Genomic DNA, 14,900 nt, shown 5'->3' on the forward strand with positions numbered 1-14,900 from the left:
GCATTTCGAATTTCGTCCGTTGGGAACAAATAAATTTCATTTACACATATATATTATGACTGGTTTTATTTTAGAACTAAAAAAATGCTTATGACTAGTAAAGTGGGAATTAATGATGGTAATACACCTATAACGTTATTTCAGGAAATTGATTAGTAAATCACTGAGGAAAGAGAAGAAAGGAGGACATTTGATCAATAATTTACATGATAGGTCCTGCTAGGAGAGTCAAAGATGCATTTGTGCAGTAATTAGAGATGGAAAATGGGGTTTTTGTTCGACAAGTAATGAAACATGCTGAAAATTAAAAAAATTAGCAATAGGTGAGTACAAATGCTAATCTCTCAACCTCTGATGATCTATACATACATTATTCAGATCCTGTGACCATGAATTTATTCATTTCACTCTTTACAGCATACACATACTTTTCTAACATTATCTAGGGTGTAGTTCAGTAATTGATGCTTCATTCAAAGACCATTGGACTGACTGGCTTGTAGATTGATCTGACTCCAGCACTTTTGGTATGGTCGACCCGGTTTCGCTACGGCCAAAGATCGGAGGATGTTGAGGCAATTGTAGTGTAAAAGAATAACTGTTGAGCATAACAACCACAGATGCCATGGAGGGCCTGGCATCCACATCTTCTTGAACGCACAATAAGCCAATATGGATGCATCTAATGACTTCATTTCTTGAGTTTGAATCTGCCAGAGTTGGATCCAACAATTCCATGGGTGTTCCATCCTTCCAATGTTTCCAAGCCTGTGACAATTTGTCAATTGATGTTAAAAAGATGTGCATTGTCCCTAAATGCATGTTGCAATGCTCATATTGATATTAACAAACAAAAATAACAATTTTAACATTCAGTTTGCACTCACAAAACTCGGAAGGTCTCTGGCACCATCTGATTGATAGAAATTATTATTTTTCTTGCCGGTTATGATCTCTAGAATTAGCACTCCAAAACTAAACACATCAGACTTTACAGAGAATTGTCCGCGCATTGCATACTCTGGAGACATGTAACCACTGTAATCCAGCACATCAATACAAGTAAGAATACAACAACAAAGTATGCTTGACGCTTATAGTAAAGCTATACATTTGATGATGCAATGCATAAGCAACAATTAAAGCACAGACTAGTACTAGTCAGAAGGAAGCTAGCTGTTTTGTCTGAGTCGAAGAAGTATGGGATTATCAAAATGAACTTTGCCTTTTTCTTCCCCACCCAACTTCTAGTTGAGATTAGACATTCTTTATCTGTTAATTCAAACCATGGAATAGAATGAAGCAGGGGATTTTGGGATTGGAAAACTCACTATGTCCCAACTATTCTATTCGTATTTCCTTGAGTTTGATTCACGCCAAAAATCCTTGCCATGCCAAAATCTGAAATTTTTGCACTCATATCTTCATCTAAAAGTATATTACTAGCCTTAAGATCACGATGTATAATTCTAAGTCGAGAATCTTCATGAAGATAAAGAATTCCACGTGCAATGCCCCCTATAATCTTGTAACGTCTTGACCAATCCAACAGAACTCGTTTTGCCGGATCTATACATTGATCATAATAAATATTCAGAGTTAGAATAGAGAACTTAGATTTCATAACAATATTTTTATTTATTTTCAACAATCATACAAATGCAGTGTACTTAATACTATGACACACAATATAGAAACCCAAAATAAATCAACAATTTCTTGGCCCTTTAGAACATCTATATACACAGTACATATGTTTATTTAAGATCCAATTTTTTTGTTTGCTTATTCAGATAGTGTGTTATGGAGATAATGTATTTTAAGGAGTAGAACATAAAAAAATAGTTAAATTCAATAACTCTATAAATTTTTAGAGATGGACCAAACCAAATAGGAAATAGTCGAGGCTTTTGTTGGGGACGAATTCATAGATAAGCAACTTTTCTTCTCTTTCCAAGCAGAATCCCAGCAGTCTAACTAGATTTCTGTGTTGAAGCTTGGCTACCAATACAACTTCATTCTTGAATTCTTCTGCACCTTGTCCGGACCTTTTGGATAGTCTCTTCACAGCTATCTCTTGTCCACTTGAAAGTGTACCCTGTGTATTTATATTATAATGATAATCAATTACTGAATATTTTATCTGAAACTTCATAAACCTGTAAAGTTTTGGAGTGTCTGAATTTGGCATACTTAAAATCAAGGACGAACTATATAAAGTATTGTCTTTTGGTCCTTAAATTACAAAACTGTGAACAATCAAAGTGGTCTAACCTATCTATGAATTTGTGAGAACTGAGAACTATGAACTTCCACTGTTTGTTGAAATAGCATTGGTAATTGTATCAAATGTAGTGGTTCTAAAATGTGAACATAAACACGAGCACTAATTAATAAGATGTTATTGTCCAATGCACCAGTATGTATATTTTGGACTGTGGTACTAAATTACAGAATGAGTGAAAACTTGGACATCCCTATTTTATGTACCAATCTGTAAATTTGAAAATAGACATACATACACATTGATAAATTTATGAACCAGTGCATAATTTTTTATACGCAAACGATGTGAATTGGCAATTGGGGTTTTGGTCTTTAACAAAGTATATACAGATGAAAGTTTATGGTTTGGTAATTATTTTCTGAAAACATTATAAATGGAATCGGTCCAACTAGTTTTTCATACATCAGTAAACATGGGTTCTGAACCAGATAATTTGGTACTTATCCTTGAAATAAAGTACAGGTACTAACCGCTTACCTTATAAACCGCACCAAATCCACCTTCACCAATTTTGTTTTGATGAGAGAAGTTATTTGTGGCTGCTTCAATTGTTACAAAATCATATGACAAGGACTCTGCTGTTGTGATATCATCCCCAACTACACAATCAAACATGAAATGAATTATTGACATTAGTATTTGTGATACTGGAAAAAGCAAATTTGGTTTAAACAAGTGCAATTGGATTCTTTTCTTCTTTTTGTATTACCAGATTCCTCTCTAATATTATTGTATTCCTTCCTTCTTTTCATCACTTTGCACCATACGCCAACGGAAAAGAACACCGCTACTACAACTACTGCCACAACAATGCCAATAATTACCCCCGTTGAGGTTCCTCCTTTTCCTGCACCAAAGAAAGAAAACTGTTTGATTGGAAATTCTCTATGAACAACTAATATTTTCCTTGATCAAATTGATTTTGTAGACAACAAAATAAAGAAAATAGTAAGACTAAAGGGTAACATAATATGGTAAGTATTTATCCAAACCAGATCCTCTCATTGCATTGCTAACAATTTTGATCACTCCAGCAATGGGCTTATAAATTAAATTTAATACATTATACTACCAACAAATTCATGACCTCATAGAGTACATATTTACCGGTACTAGAACCCGGAGGAGGAGGAGGAACTGGCGCAGGCACTGGTGTAGAGGCAGAGATATTGAAGAAAGGGTGAGTCTCGTAACGAATATTACAGCTCGGAAACAGAACTCTTCCCCCCTGCTTTCCGCCGCAGCAACTTGGAAGACGTGCTATGCCATCTCGAAGGCAGGTGTTGCAATCATCGGTAGACAAGTCTGGTGTGCACTGTACAAGCCCATACAGCTTCTGAACCGCTGTGAAGTCAGCTACTTTAGCACCAAATTTCTTACCTGACCGGTTTGTCTCTGCCCAATCCGCTAACTCATCCATTGTGCTCGCCAACAGCTCCATAAACCGGTCAGGTTCCTCGCTCACATTCGTAGAGTTGGACAGAATAATCCAAACAGATGTGTCCACTCTGGAGAAGATGTTTGTGCTTGAGTACCGTAATAAGCACTCGTCATACCAAACCGTGGCAACGGTCCTATTGGGACACTCTTGTAGGATTTCTTGACTTGCAGTTTTGACACAATTGTGACATTGATCGGTGGTAACATCGCCCCGGCATAGAAAGAGGCCGTAGACTGTGTTGGGGCTGCCACCGGCGGTGGTGGTATAGAATCCGTCGTCGGGTGTGGTGGCGTTGGAGGACAGGTTGGAGAGGAGGAGATTGAGATTGGTGTGGTAGGTGGTGTTAGGAGTGAAAGTGGTTGTATTTGGGCAGTGATTTGAAAGAGGTTTGGAGCTAATTTTAGTGGTGAGGATGAGCAAGCAAAGAAAGAGAAGGGCTATGGAGTTATTGAAGAAAGGCATGGTGGGTGATCAAACCTTCTTTTTTTTTTTTGATAATTAATCTTTATTAAAAAAAAAAAAAAAAAAACCGAGAAGCACTGAGATTGTCTTCCTTAGTTTCTATTTGGGCATAGAGAAAGGGGTTTGGCATATCCAAATCAGATTCAGCAGATTCAGAAATGACATAGGAAATGAGTGGTGAAGGCGCAAAGGGTTGAGGCGCTTAAGGAAGACTCATTGATGGCAGTGATAAAGCAATTTTGATTTTTAGCCCCAAGACGTAAAGCATTGACATTGTTTCGTTGTAGAAAATAATGACATTGATGAGGACAGGTGTCGAATAGTGATGATAGGTTGGACTTTTCCTTTCTTTTTTTTTGGCAGGTAAGTTAGTAGTATATAATAAATACAAAATATTACAAATCATTTGCTAATGAGGCCGACGGTTATGGACTAGTGTAACAAGGGTCATTTTGTCCCACATCGGAATCGGAATCGGGTGGGTATGCAGCCTTACCTAACAGTTCGAACTTTTGGGTAAATGGGCAAGTGCCCACCCGTTACAGTTGGTATCAGAGCCAAACCCAATCCTTGATCCGGTGCCACGCCAAGCGCCCGGCCCGGAAGGCGTCCGGGTGAGTCCACCCGGGTAGGCAGGGTGGCCCAACCGCAACGAGGGCGGTGCGAGTTTGGGTGGGGGAGAATGTAACAAGGGTCATTTTGTTCCACATCGGAATCGGATGGGAAAGAGATTGAGTATAAATGGGTGGGTATGCAGCCTTACCTAACAGTTCGAGCTTTTGGGTAAATGGGCAAGCGTCCACCCGTTACAACTAGCCAGCAAATACGGTAAGGGACTACAACCCAAAAGTGAACAAAAGTAAACAACACCAGAGGCCCAAGTCCAACAATATAGCACAAGACATTCTTAGTCTAGGTGAACCCTAGACTATACATGTATCAGCCATATCAACCATCCGGTGAGAAAAACTAGGGCTCCTTCGGGCTCCTTCGTGCCGCTAAATCACCCAATCAGGAGGCTCCGGTGGTGGACGGATGAACGCCGGTAGATCCCATTCCAGCTGAAGCGATCGTGCAACAGGAGAGTCCTTGACAGATACGGTGAGCAATTTCTAACGAACAAGGGTGATGATCTCTCTATAGATGGAAATTTGTGAAGATTTGTGTGCGTTGAAAATCCGATTATTACGCTCCAACCAAATTATGTTGATGGTTGTGGAGAGAAGAAGCTTATTCACGGATGATCTCAACCCCCCTTTTCGACCACCGATGTGAAACTTGATCAACAATTTCATTCCAAGAAGACGGGGAGAAGCGAAATCTACTCTTGTTTTGCAGCGAAATCCATATGGGTCTCGTGAACGAGCAAGAGAAGAACATATGGTTGTGGGATTCATCAACTAAATTACAAAGGAGGCAGCATCTGGAACCATGGAATGATCTCATTCAGCTCCGATCAAGAGTGGGCAATCTGTTCTGCACGGCAAGCCAAAGAGTGAATTTGTAATGTGGGATTGATAGGGCATTCCAGATGAGATGGGTCCAGTGCTTTGGTTGTTGATGCAAGCTCAAAAAATCAATGGTGTGCTTAAGCGAGAAGGATCCTGTTGGTGCCGGAGCCCAGATCGAAGTATCAACAGGTGAGCTTGGAGGATCAAAATTAGTTAATTCCGGAATGATGTTAGTGAGAAATTGAGGAAACTGCCAGTGGCCATCATAGAGAAAAGATGCAAGCTTCTGATCAAGGAAAATGTGTGAGTTAGCGATAAAATCCCTTGAGACTCTTAGGGAAAGAGGACCATCACCAAGCCAAACATCATCCCAGAAAAAAATTGTGGACCCATCCCCAACCTTCCACCTGAACATCGACCTAGCCACTTCTCTTAGGTGTAGAATTTTCTTCCAATTGCTAGAGCAGGCCTGTGGGATCCCCACTGTCCAGAAGCAGCGGTCTCTAATAAGCTGAGCTCGAACCCATTCTGCCCAAAGATTGTTCCTGTGATTAGCCAATAGAGTCCAAATATGTCTCAATCCTACAGCCATATTAGCAACCTCCTAATTCCTGAAACCTAGCCCGCCACATTCCTTAGGGAAACAACAAGCTGCCCAATTAACCTTGACCCCAGTGTATTTAAAATTAGTGCCAGACCAAAGGAAATTTCTTAGTAGATTGTTAACCTCAGAGAGCACTGCCTTGGGTGGAACAAATAGGCTAGACCAGTACTTGATCATATTATAGAGCACAGATTGTACCAGTAGTTGAAAAGGGTGACCCATTTTGGGCTTGGTTTATTGGGCTATTTTGTGTGAATCATAAACCAATCCTTAAACGCACGGTGGATCAAAAAGACGCACAGGAATGTAAATCATGGACACTCTTTTTACATTTTAGAATCTCACTTGTTCTTTTTGAGATTCTTAGCATCTGATAAATTCTGCTCATATCAGTAAGAGAAATTTAATAAAATGCCAATTTTGCCTTTTTATTACATTAAATGATATATTTAATTAATATATAATTTATAAAAAAATAGTAAAATAACACACCACCTTTACTGAGGCCTTTCTAATTAGTATATTTAATTAATATATAATTTATATAAAAAAATAGTAAAATAATACACTATCGTTACTAAGGTGGATAGTTTTCACTGACAAGAAAAGTATGTAAAATTATAAAATATAAAAGCGGTGTATATAAAATATTGACAAACTCTAAACATAATAAATGAAATTTATCCTTATTTTTAACAACCCTACTTTGATTTAAGGAAAACACAAGTCCACTGTGAAAGATTAGTGGGGTCTCCAAAAGTTTAGTGGAGCGGTACCAACTTTGTATTAAGTAAAGGAAAAAAAAAATAAGATCACTTTCAACCTCATAATTTTCTTTTCAATTTTATGCTCTAATTAATAAAAAAAATACTCCATTTATCAAAAGAAAAATAGATTTTAAAATAAAATAATCAAGCTCAATACTCTCACCGAATTACTTATTACATTCATATTTATTGAAATAATATATCTAGTACGGCCCATTTCAAATACCAGTACAAAATATCTAATGATAATAGTAGAAATTAAGTAGGTCAAATTATTGGAGAGGACGAATGAACCTAAACAGCTGTCAATAGAGTCCAGACGGAAGAACTGATAGGTAGTTCGGTGTGGAAGTAAGGGGCCAGTCATGACATTGATGATGACAGGTGTTGGACTGGCCAATTTCATAGTATTTGTTGACCAAGTCTTCAGACCCTACCTGACATATTGGTAAAGAAAATAATATTTCGTTCCAAAAGTTGAAAGTTGTTTCATGAATGACTGTAAACCAAAAACCAGTACTCCATGCCACCCACCAAAATACACCTATCCCCCAAGAAATTCAACCCTTTGTTATATGACTCACCTGGTCACCAAATGAAAAGATTGCAGGAACAACTTGAATGGGCTGAAGAGAATTTGGGAAAAACAATGGACATGCATTATGGAATGGACAAGATTATTTCAAATCAGAGAGCTGAGCTTGCTGCTGAGTTCAAGCTTCAAAAAGTTCATCAAACACCGCAAAGTACCACCTCCCTCCTCTACCACCAAAACAACCTCCACTGCAAGAGAGCCTGTCATGCATATAGGTGACCACATTACTAGCTCTGATGCGAGAGCTGTGCTGGCCGTGTCCAACCTACAAAAGCACCACCAGCCACCTCCAGGCTCCACCCCCTCACCATCCGGCAGAGATGAGCTACCTGTCAAGGGGGGCCTAGGTTTGAATTCAAACTTAAATTTGAATTTGAATGTGATTTCTAATGGTACTGTCAAGTCACCACTGCATGCTACACTTTCAAACAACACTAATATTACCCAAAATGGTACTAGCCCAGTCCACTTTCCACATAACCAAACTACAAATGGCTTACATCCAACCAGGTATTCTTACCTCTTCAAGTTCAACACAAGCACTGAGGCACAACAGGTCCTATCTCTAGATCCTTGGTCTATTGCTGGCCACCCCTTCTCACTAATGAAATGGAACCATGAACAACAATCACAACCCACAAGTCTTGGATGCATTCCAACCTGGATCAAATTCTACAACATTCCACTCAAGTTTTGGACTGTTAAAGGGTTGAGCTACATAGCTAGCTCAGTGGGAGAGCCACTTTATGCAGATCAAGCTACAGAGAGCAGAACTAAACTAAAGTTTGCTAAACTTTGAGTTAATCTTGACCTGCAAAAACCACTTCAAAAAGAGGTACTTCCCATAAAAGATGATAACAGAATAGTAGGAATAAGACTTGAGTACCAATGGCTTCCAAGATTTTGCAATAAATGTCACCAGCTTAATCACACTGATACCTCTTGCCCTCTGAACTTCATCAAACCACCTCACCAAATGTCCACTGCAATAACTTCACTGATTAACTCCAAGGCACCTACAAAGGACCATTGTCTTTCAATTCAACCAACCACAGAATGGGTCACTGTCAGAAGGAAAAAGTTTAAATATGCAGCTGCTATTGGAGAAACCTCAGTGCAACCATCCATTATTCCTTCCGTAAAAACCCTAATTAATTTGTGTTAAACATTAATCACAAATAATCATAAATCCCTAGATCTTAGAATTTCAATTAATTTCACATCCTCATAACGCATAAATATATGTAGTTAGATATATATACCTCGATTCATGATATCAAATCTTATTGAGATTAGGTCCAACGTTTAGATCATTTAACTATGAACTAATCTGTAATTCTGATCAACAGCCAAAGATGAAAACTGGTTTCTCTCTCTTGGCCTTTTGCACAAATAAAACTATTACGTGTTGTATCAATAATCGTACATAATTGATGGAGTATATGCACTTTTATAAAGGCAGAGAGAGGGCCAGTTTTCTTTTTAGGAACATAATTCTACTTTCCATCAAAGTAAGGAATTAGAAGGAAAACACTTCTCCAATAAGTAATTACCAAAAAGGTAATTATAAATTGACCAAGAATAATTAATTGATATTTATTTACTTAGCCACCAAGTAATATGTCACATGTCCAAATCAAGTGGGCCACAATTAAATAAATAATCTTACATTCTCCCACTTGGCACATATGATAACTTCTGTAGTGGTTTAGTAAAATAGTCATTAGTGTACACCATAAATCAAATTAAGATATTAATATGATCATTATAAATACCATGGTAAGCAAACTACCAATGTGAGTCATGGCGATTGTATGTCACTAAATGACACAGTCCCTTTCATGTACCACAACACTAGTAACCCATTTAACATAGTCTATAAGTGAGAAGAAATAATAAAGGTCTAGCAATAATGCCTTTTCTAAGACTATTCATATTTTCATCATTTAAAGTAATACATACATGTACATATATAAATTAACAGAAAATAACAGAAACACATTTTAATGAGCTCAAAATGTCAAATATATATAAGCATTGTTAAGCAATCCATAACAAAAATAATAGTTAACTTTGATTACATTCAAAACATATTCTTTCAACATGTCTTATGAATGTCTTGGGCGGTAATCCTTTTGTTAATGGATTTGCAACCATAAGTTGTGTGCTTATATTTTCAAAAGACACTCGTTGTTTCTGAACTTCTTCTTTAACGGTAAGATATTTCAGCTCCATATGCTTAATGCCATTGGAATACTCATCGTTTTTAGTGAAGAAGACAGTTGCGGTGTTATCACAATAAATTTTCAGCAGTCTGGAAATTGAATCCATAATACCAAATCCCGAAATAAAGTTCCGCAACTACAAACTATGATTTGTAACCTTAAAGCATGCTACAAACTCAGCCTCCATAGTGGATGAAGCAATAATGGACTATTTTTGTGATACCCCACATTTTTCACGTATAAGTTGATCAGGCTTATACACGAAAAATGAGAGATATCAAAAATAATTGGTAATATACAAGCATGGAATACAAAATGATAATAATAGAAGAACTTAGATAGGAAAGGAAATCTAAATAATAAAACATCCATCCATCCTTTATTAAATACAATACTCCTTTATACATACTTGGAAATCCTATGTTAAGGATTCCTCAATACAAACCCGAAAGTTCAACATCTGAAGTAAATAAAACTGAAATGAAAATAATACATAAAACTTCTACCCTGAACAAGACCGTAAGAGTAGATGATTTCAGATGGTGGTCCCACACTGCTAAGCCTCAACCTTGAAACGGGTACTGACCGTGTCCTGAAATAACAACAATGGTGGGTCAAACCCACGAGCAAGTCCTCTCTACTATGACCCAAATCAGAGAATCAAATAAATTAATCATTATTATTCAGAAGTATACTATATCTGTATACACCCTAACGAAACTACACAATGTATAATATGACCTCAACCAGAATAAACGGTAATCACTTAGACTCACACGAGGTGGTTAAGTGTCTCATTTCCCTACCTGGGAAATCAGCTATTAATACATGGTGCAGGGTACTGACAACACAGACTATAAGTCCTACACGGTGGTAACACATTTCAAGGTACTAATGAATATACTGAGCATATCACTTAGGCAACACATGCCAATAATATTAAACCACATACCCCGACAGTCACACATCTATCTATGGCAACGAATGCATAAGGTATAAATGAGTCTCAACTTATTAGTCAGCTCACATGGTTCTATATGGCAACACATCCATATAATGTAAATGCGACTTAATTTATTAAGCAGTCCACTTACTACCTGAAATGCACACAGCATAATAATAATGATTTACATATCATTAACAACAGAAATAATCTCATAATGTATAATGGACAATTTATATGAATAAAATTATGTAATCATTTAGTTTAACATTAATGATTAGTACCATTTAATAAAATAATATCACCATTAATATTTAACAATGTCATTAAATTAATTACATCTGTTTAAGAGCAATCCGTACTGTAAACGATACAATTAATACTTAGAAATATTAATCGGATATCATAATAATTAACGGGTAATAAAATAATAATTTAATGTCCCGTTAAACCCGTAAATACCAACCATATGCCTAAAAATGAAAGTTTAAGGTTCTGGAAATTACAAAACAATCCTTAGGGGTATTCTGGACTTTTCCAGCAGCTGTAGAGGTCCCACACGCGCCCTCACGCGCCTCCCTAAGCCTCCCCCACACTGCCACCTTCCCCACTCTCACATGCACCTCCACGCGCGTTTGGAGTCTGCCACGCTCTCACACGCGCACGGTGACGCTTCCTGCTGACGCAGCGCTTGCTAATTCGTTGGTTGCATTGTCTTACTATGGGCTCACTACAGTGGATGAATCTATCTTATCTTCACATAATCCAATGGTTATTGATCCGAGTGTACTGCAGTAACATGAACTGCGATGCACCGGATCCATCTGATTCTACCAATGGCCAGGATGCACGGGTACACTAACGTACAGTATGCCGTATCACACGGGATCATTCCAGTCACCTTCCTCACTGTCGGTGGCCGAAAACCTCGCCGGAAATTACAGAAAATCCCCGAAAAATCCCAAAAAATTCTATAAAAATTCCTAAAGCCTTAAATAATTATTCCTAAGCTTTAATTAATTACATAGGCCAATAATAAATTATCTAACACCCTAAATAATTAATATTACATTAATTTAATAAACTAAATTTAATTTATCATTATCCTAGCATGGTTTCTAACCTCAAAAATAGCCGAATAAATTCAATGAATAATTTATGGATTCAAAAATGAAAAGTAGATAGTAACTTGCCTTAAGGATTTGAAACAAATTCGCCGGTTGCGCGTAGTCGGGTAAAATCACCTACACCGGTCCAAACTTCTTTCTCTCTCTTTTCCTTTCACTCTTCTAGAATAGCTCACTGTTATTTTTTTCCTCTTCTATTACGTGAGTTGCCTTCAAATGGTAAGCTAGCTAACTAATATATATACTAACTTATATAATATAAATATTACAAATATCTAACTTATAATAAATACCAAAACATTCCTACCTAATTTAAGTTAAGGCAATGCAATCTAAGTCAACCTATTGACATAAACTTATATAACAGTAAATGCAATCCTATCATTCCAAACTAATATCTAATGGAAGTCATGACATGTTTTTTCTTTATTTTTTTATTTTATGTAATAATACACTACAATACAAATGTACTACTAATATAGAACATAACCAATAAAATATATAAACTAACATTATAATATAAAGAACATACAATTAATATTACATGCACAAATAAATAAAATAAATTTAATAATTTAACATATACAATTAATAGGTGAATAAATCTACACATTAAATAATTAACCCAATATAGAAATAATTTAAGTAAACTTTTTATGAAATACGGGGTATTACATTCTCCCCCCCTAACAAAGGAATTTCGTCCCCGAAATTCACTACATACCTGTATTAAAGAGCTCAGGATACTTGGCACAGGTAATATCTTCCCGTTCCCAAGTAGATTCTGTCTCACTATAGTGGTACACGTACTAATGGAATAGTCTTCGTGCGCAGTATCTGATTCCTACGATCGAGAATACAGTAAGGTTGTTCTAAATAGGTTGCACCGGGTTGCAACTCAATCTTACCCACATCAATGTGTTGATATCGATCTTCTTCCCGTAGAAATTTCCGCAACATGGATACATGAAAAATATCATGTACCCTATGAAGATTATCTGGTAGGGCCAGACGATAAGCTACTGCCCCAATCCGATCTGTAACCATAAAAGGACCCACAAAACGAGGTAAAAACTTACCCTTTGACCCAAACCACATTGCTCCCTTCATGGGAGAAACCTTAAGTAAAACCTGATCACCAACCTTAAACTCCAAAACACGAGTTCGATGGTCAGCATAACTTTTCTATCTGCTTTGGGCTGTACGCATCCGATCCTTAATGATAGCGATCTTTTCTGACGTGTCCTTAATAAATTCAGGACCCAAAAATCTGCTCTCGCCGAATCCAAGCCAACAAATAGGAGACCTACATGGTTTACCGTATAAAGTCTCAAATGGTGCCATACCAATAGTTTTTTGATAACTATTGTTATAAGCAAACTCTGAAAGCAGCAAATATTCCTCCCAATTGCCCTTAAAATCAAGAACACATGCCCGCAACATGTCTTCTAAAATCTTATTAACTCACTCAGTTTGTCCATCTGTCTGAGAATGATAGGCAGTGCTAAGATACAGTTCTGTACCCAAAGCCTACTAAAAGCTCCTCCAAAATCCTGATACAAAATTCTGATCTCTATCTGATACGATGGACAATGGTATGCCCTGAAGTTTCACTATTTCTGCAATATAAAGCTTAGCATACTGTTCTGACGTAAAGTTTATATGAACAGGCAGAAAATGAGCGGACTTGGTCAATCTATCAACAATGACCCAAATAGAATTGTGATTATGATATGAAGTAGGTAATCCTCTATAAAGTCCATAGAAATACTCTCCCATTTTCACTCTAGTATGGGAAGTGGCTGTAATGATCCTGGCGGTCTCTGATGATCAATCTTAACCATCTAACAAGTGCTATATTTAGAGACAAAGATAGCTATATCTCTCTTCATACCGACCCACAAAAACAGGCGTTTCATGTTCTGATACATCTTGTCTCCCCCTAGATGAGAAGTGTGTGTCTCTCTCATCACAACATTTCTCAAATTGTCAACTGAAGGAACAATTAAATGTCCCTTATACCTCAATCCTCCATCGGTACCATAGAATAAAAAGGAACATCTCCTGAAGCTAACTCCAAAACCTGATCAATACACTGTTGATCTGTGAGTTGAACTTTAATGACCTGGTGAATGATAGAAGGAGTTACTACCACACATGCCATAAAAGCTCCTGCTAACTCATCAATAGCCTTCAAAGCATCCCACTCTGTTGCAAACAAAGCTGAAAGGCTAACATAGGGTCGGTGGCTTAGTGCATCTGCTATTACATTCGCTTTTCCTGGATGATATTGAATAGAGAAGTGATAATCTTTCACGAACTCTAACCATCTGCGCTGTCTCATATTCAGGTCCCTCTGTGTGAACAAATACTGTAAACTCTTATGATCACTAAACAATCGAAAAGTCTCACCCAAAAGATAATGCCTCCATATACGCAAGGCAAAAACCACTGCTGCTAACTCCAAATCGTGAGTCGGGTAATTAAGCTCATGAGGCTTAAGCTTCCGGGACCCATAAGAAACTGGTCGCTCTTCTTGCATCAACACACAACCCAAACGCTTCAAAGAAGCATTGGTATATACTAAATACTGGATTCCATTCCGAGGTGTGACTAAGACTGGTGCAAAAGTTAACTTACTCTTCAATTCAGCAAAAACAGCCTGACAAGAATCATCCCACAGGAATGGTACATTCTTCTTGGTCAGATGAGTAAGTGGACCCGCAATTTTGGAAAATCCCTAGATGAACCTGCGGTAATACCCCGCTAATCCCAGAAAATTGCGAATCTCTGTCGGGGAGGTAGGCTGTCCCCATTCCATAACTGCCGCAACCTTGGCTGGATCCACTGCTAACCCTTCTTCTGACACTACATGGCCCAGAAATTTGACCTCTTTCTGCCAAAATTCACACTTCTCAAACTTTGCAAACAACTGATGTTGTCGAAGTGTTTACAAGACGATGCGTAAATGTCTGGCATGGTCTTTCTCCGACTTAGA

General features: G+C 37.5%; 1 protein-coding gene across 2 annotated transcripts in view; it reads right to left on the minus strand.

Moving 5' to 3' along the window:
- Positions 1 to 220: 220 nt before the first annotated feature.
- LOC132307637 (cysteine-rich receptor-like protein kinase 10) overlaps positions 221 to 14,900 on the minus strand; it is a 51,698-nt gene continuing 37,018 nt past the window's right edge. The window contains exons 1-7 of one of the 2 annotated variants that reach the window (XM_059805459.1): positions 3,395 to 4,448; positions 2,997 to 3,134; positions 2,765 to 2,886; positions 1,888 to 2,098; positions 1,332 to 1,569; positions 888 to 1,038; positions 221 to 768 (exon numbers count right to left, since the gene is read on the minus strand). In XM_059805459.1, coding sequence (XP_059661442.1) covers positions 439 to 768; positions 888 to 1,038; positions 1,332 to 1,569; positions 1,888 to 2,098; positions 2,765 to 2,886; positions 2,997 to 3,134; positions 3,395 to 4,190 — 1,986 coding nt within the window. In that variant the 5' untranslated portion in view covers positions 4,191 to 4,448 and the 3' untranslated portion in view covers positions 221 to 438. Of the gene's footprint in view, positions 769 to 887; positions 1,039 to 1,331; positions 1,570 to 1,887; positions 2,099 to 2,764; positions 2,887 to 2,996; positions 3,135 to 3,394; positions 4,449 to 14,900 lie in introns of those variants that run through there. The other variant, XM_059805468.1, reaches the window with a different exon arrangement.

This window comes from Cornus florida, unplaced genomic scaffold (genome assembly GCF_030987335.1).
Source record: "Cornus florida cultivar Cherokee Brave unplaced genomic scaffold, ASM3098733v1 CherokeeBrave_3.0.0_Hap2_Chr01, whole genome shotgun sequence".
Classification (NCBI taxonomy): Eukaryota; Viridiplantae; Streptophyta; class Magnoliopsida; order Cornales; family Cornaceae; genus Cornus; species Cornus florida.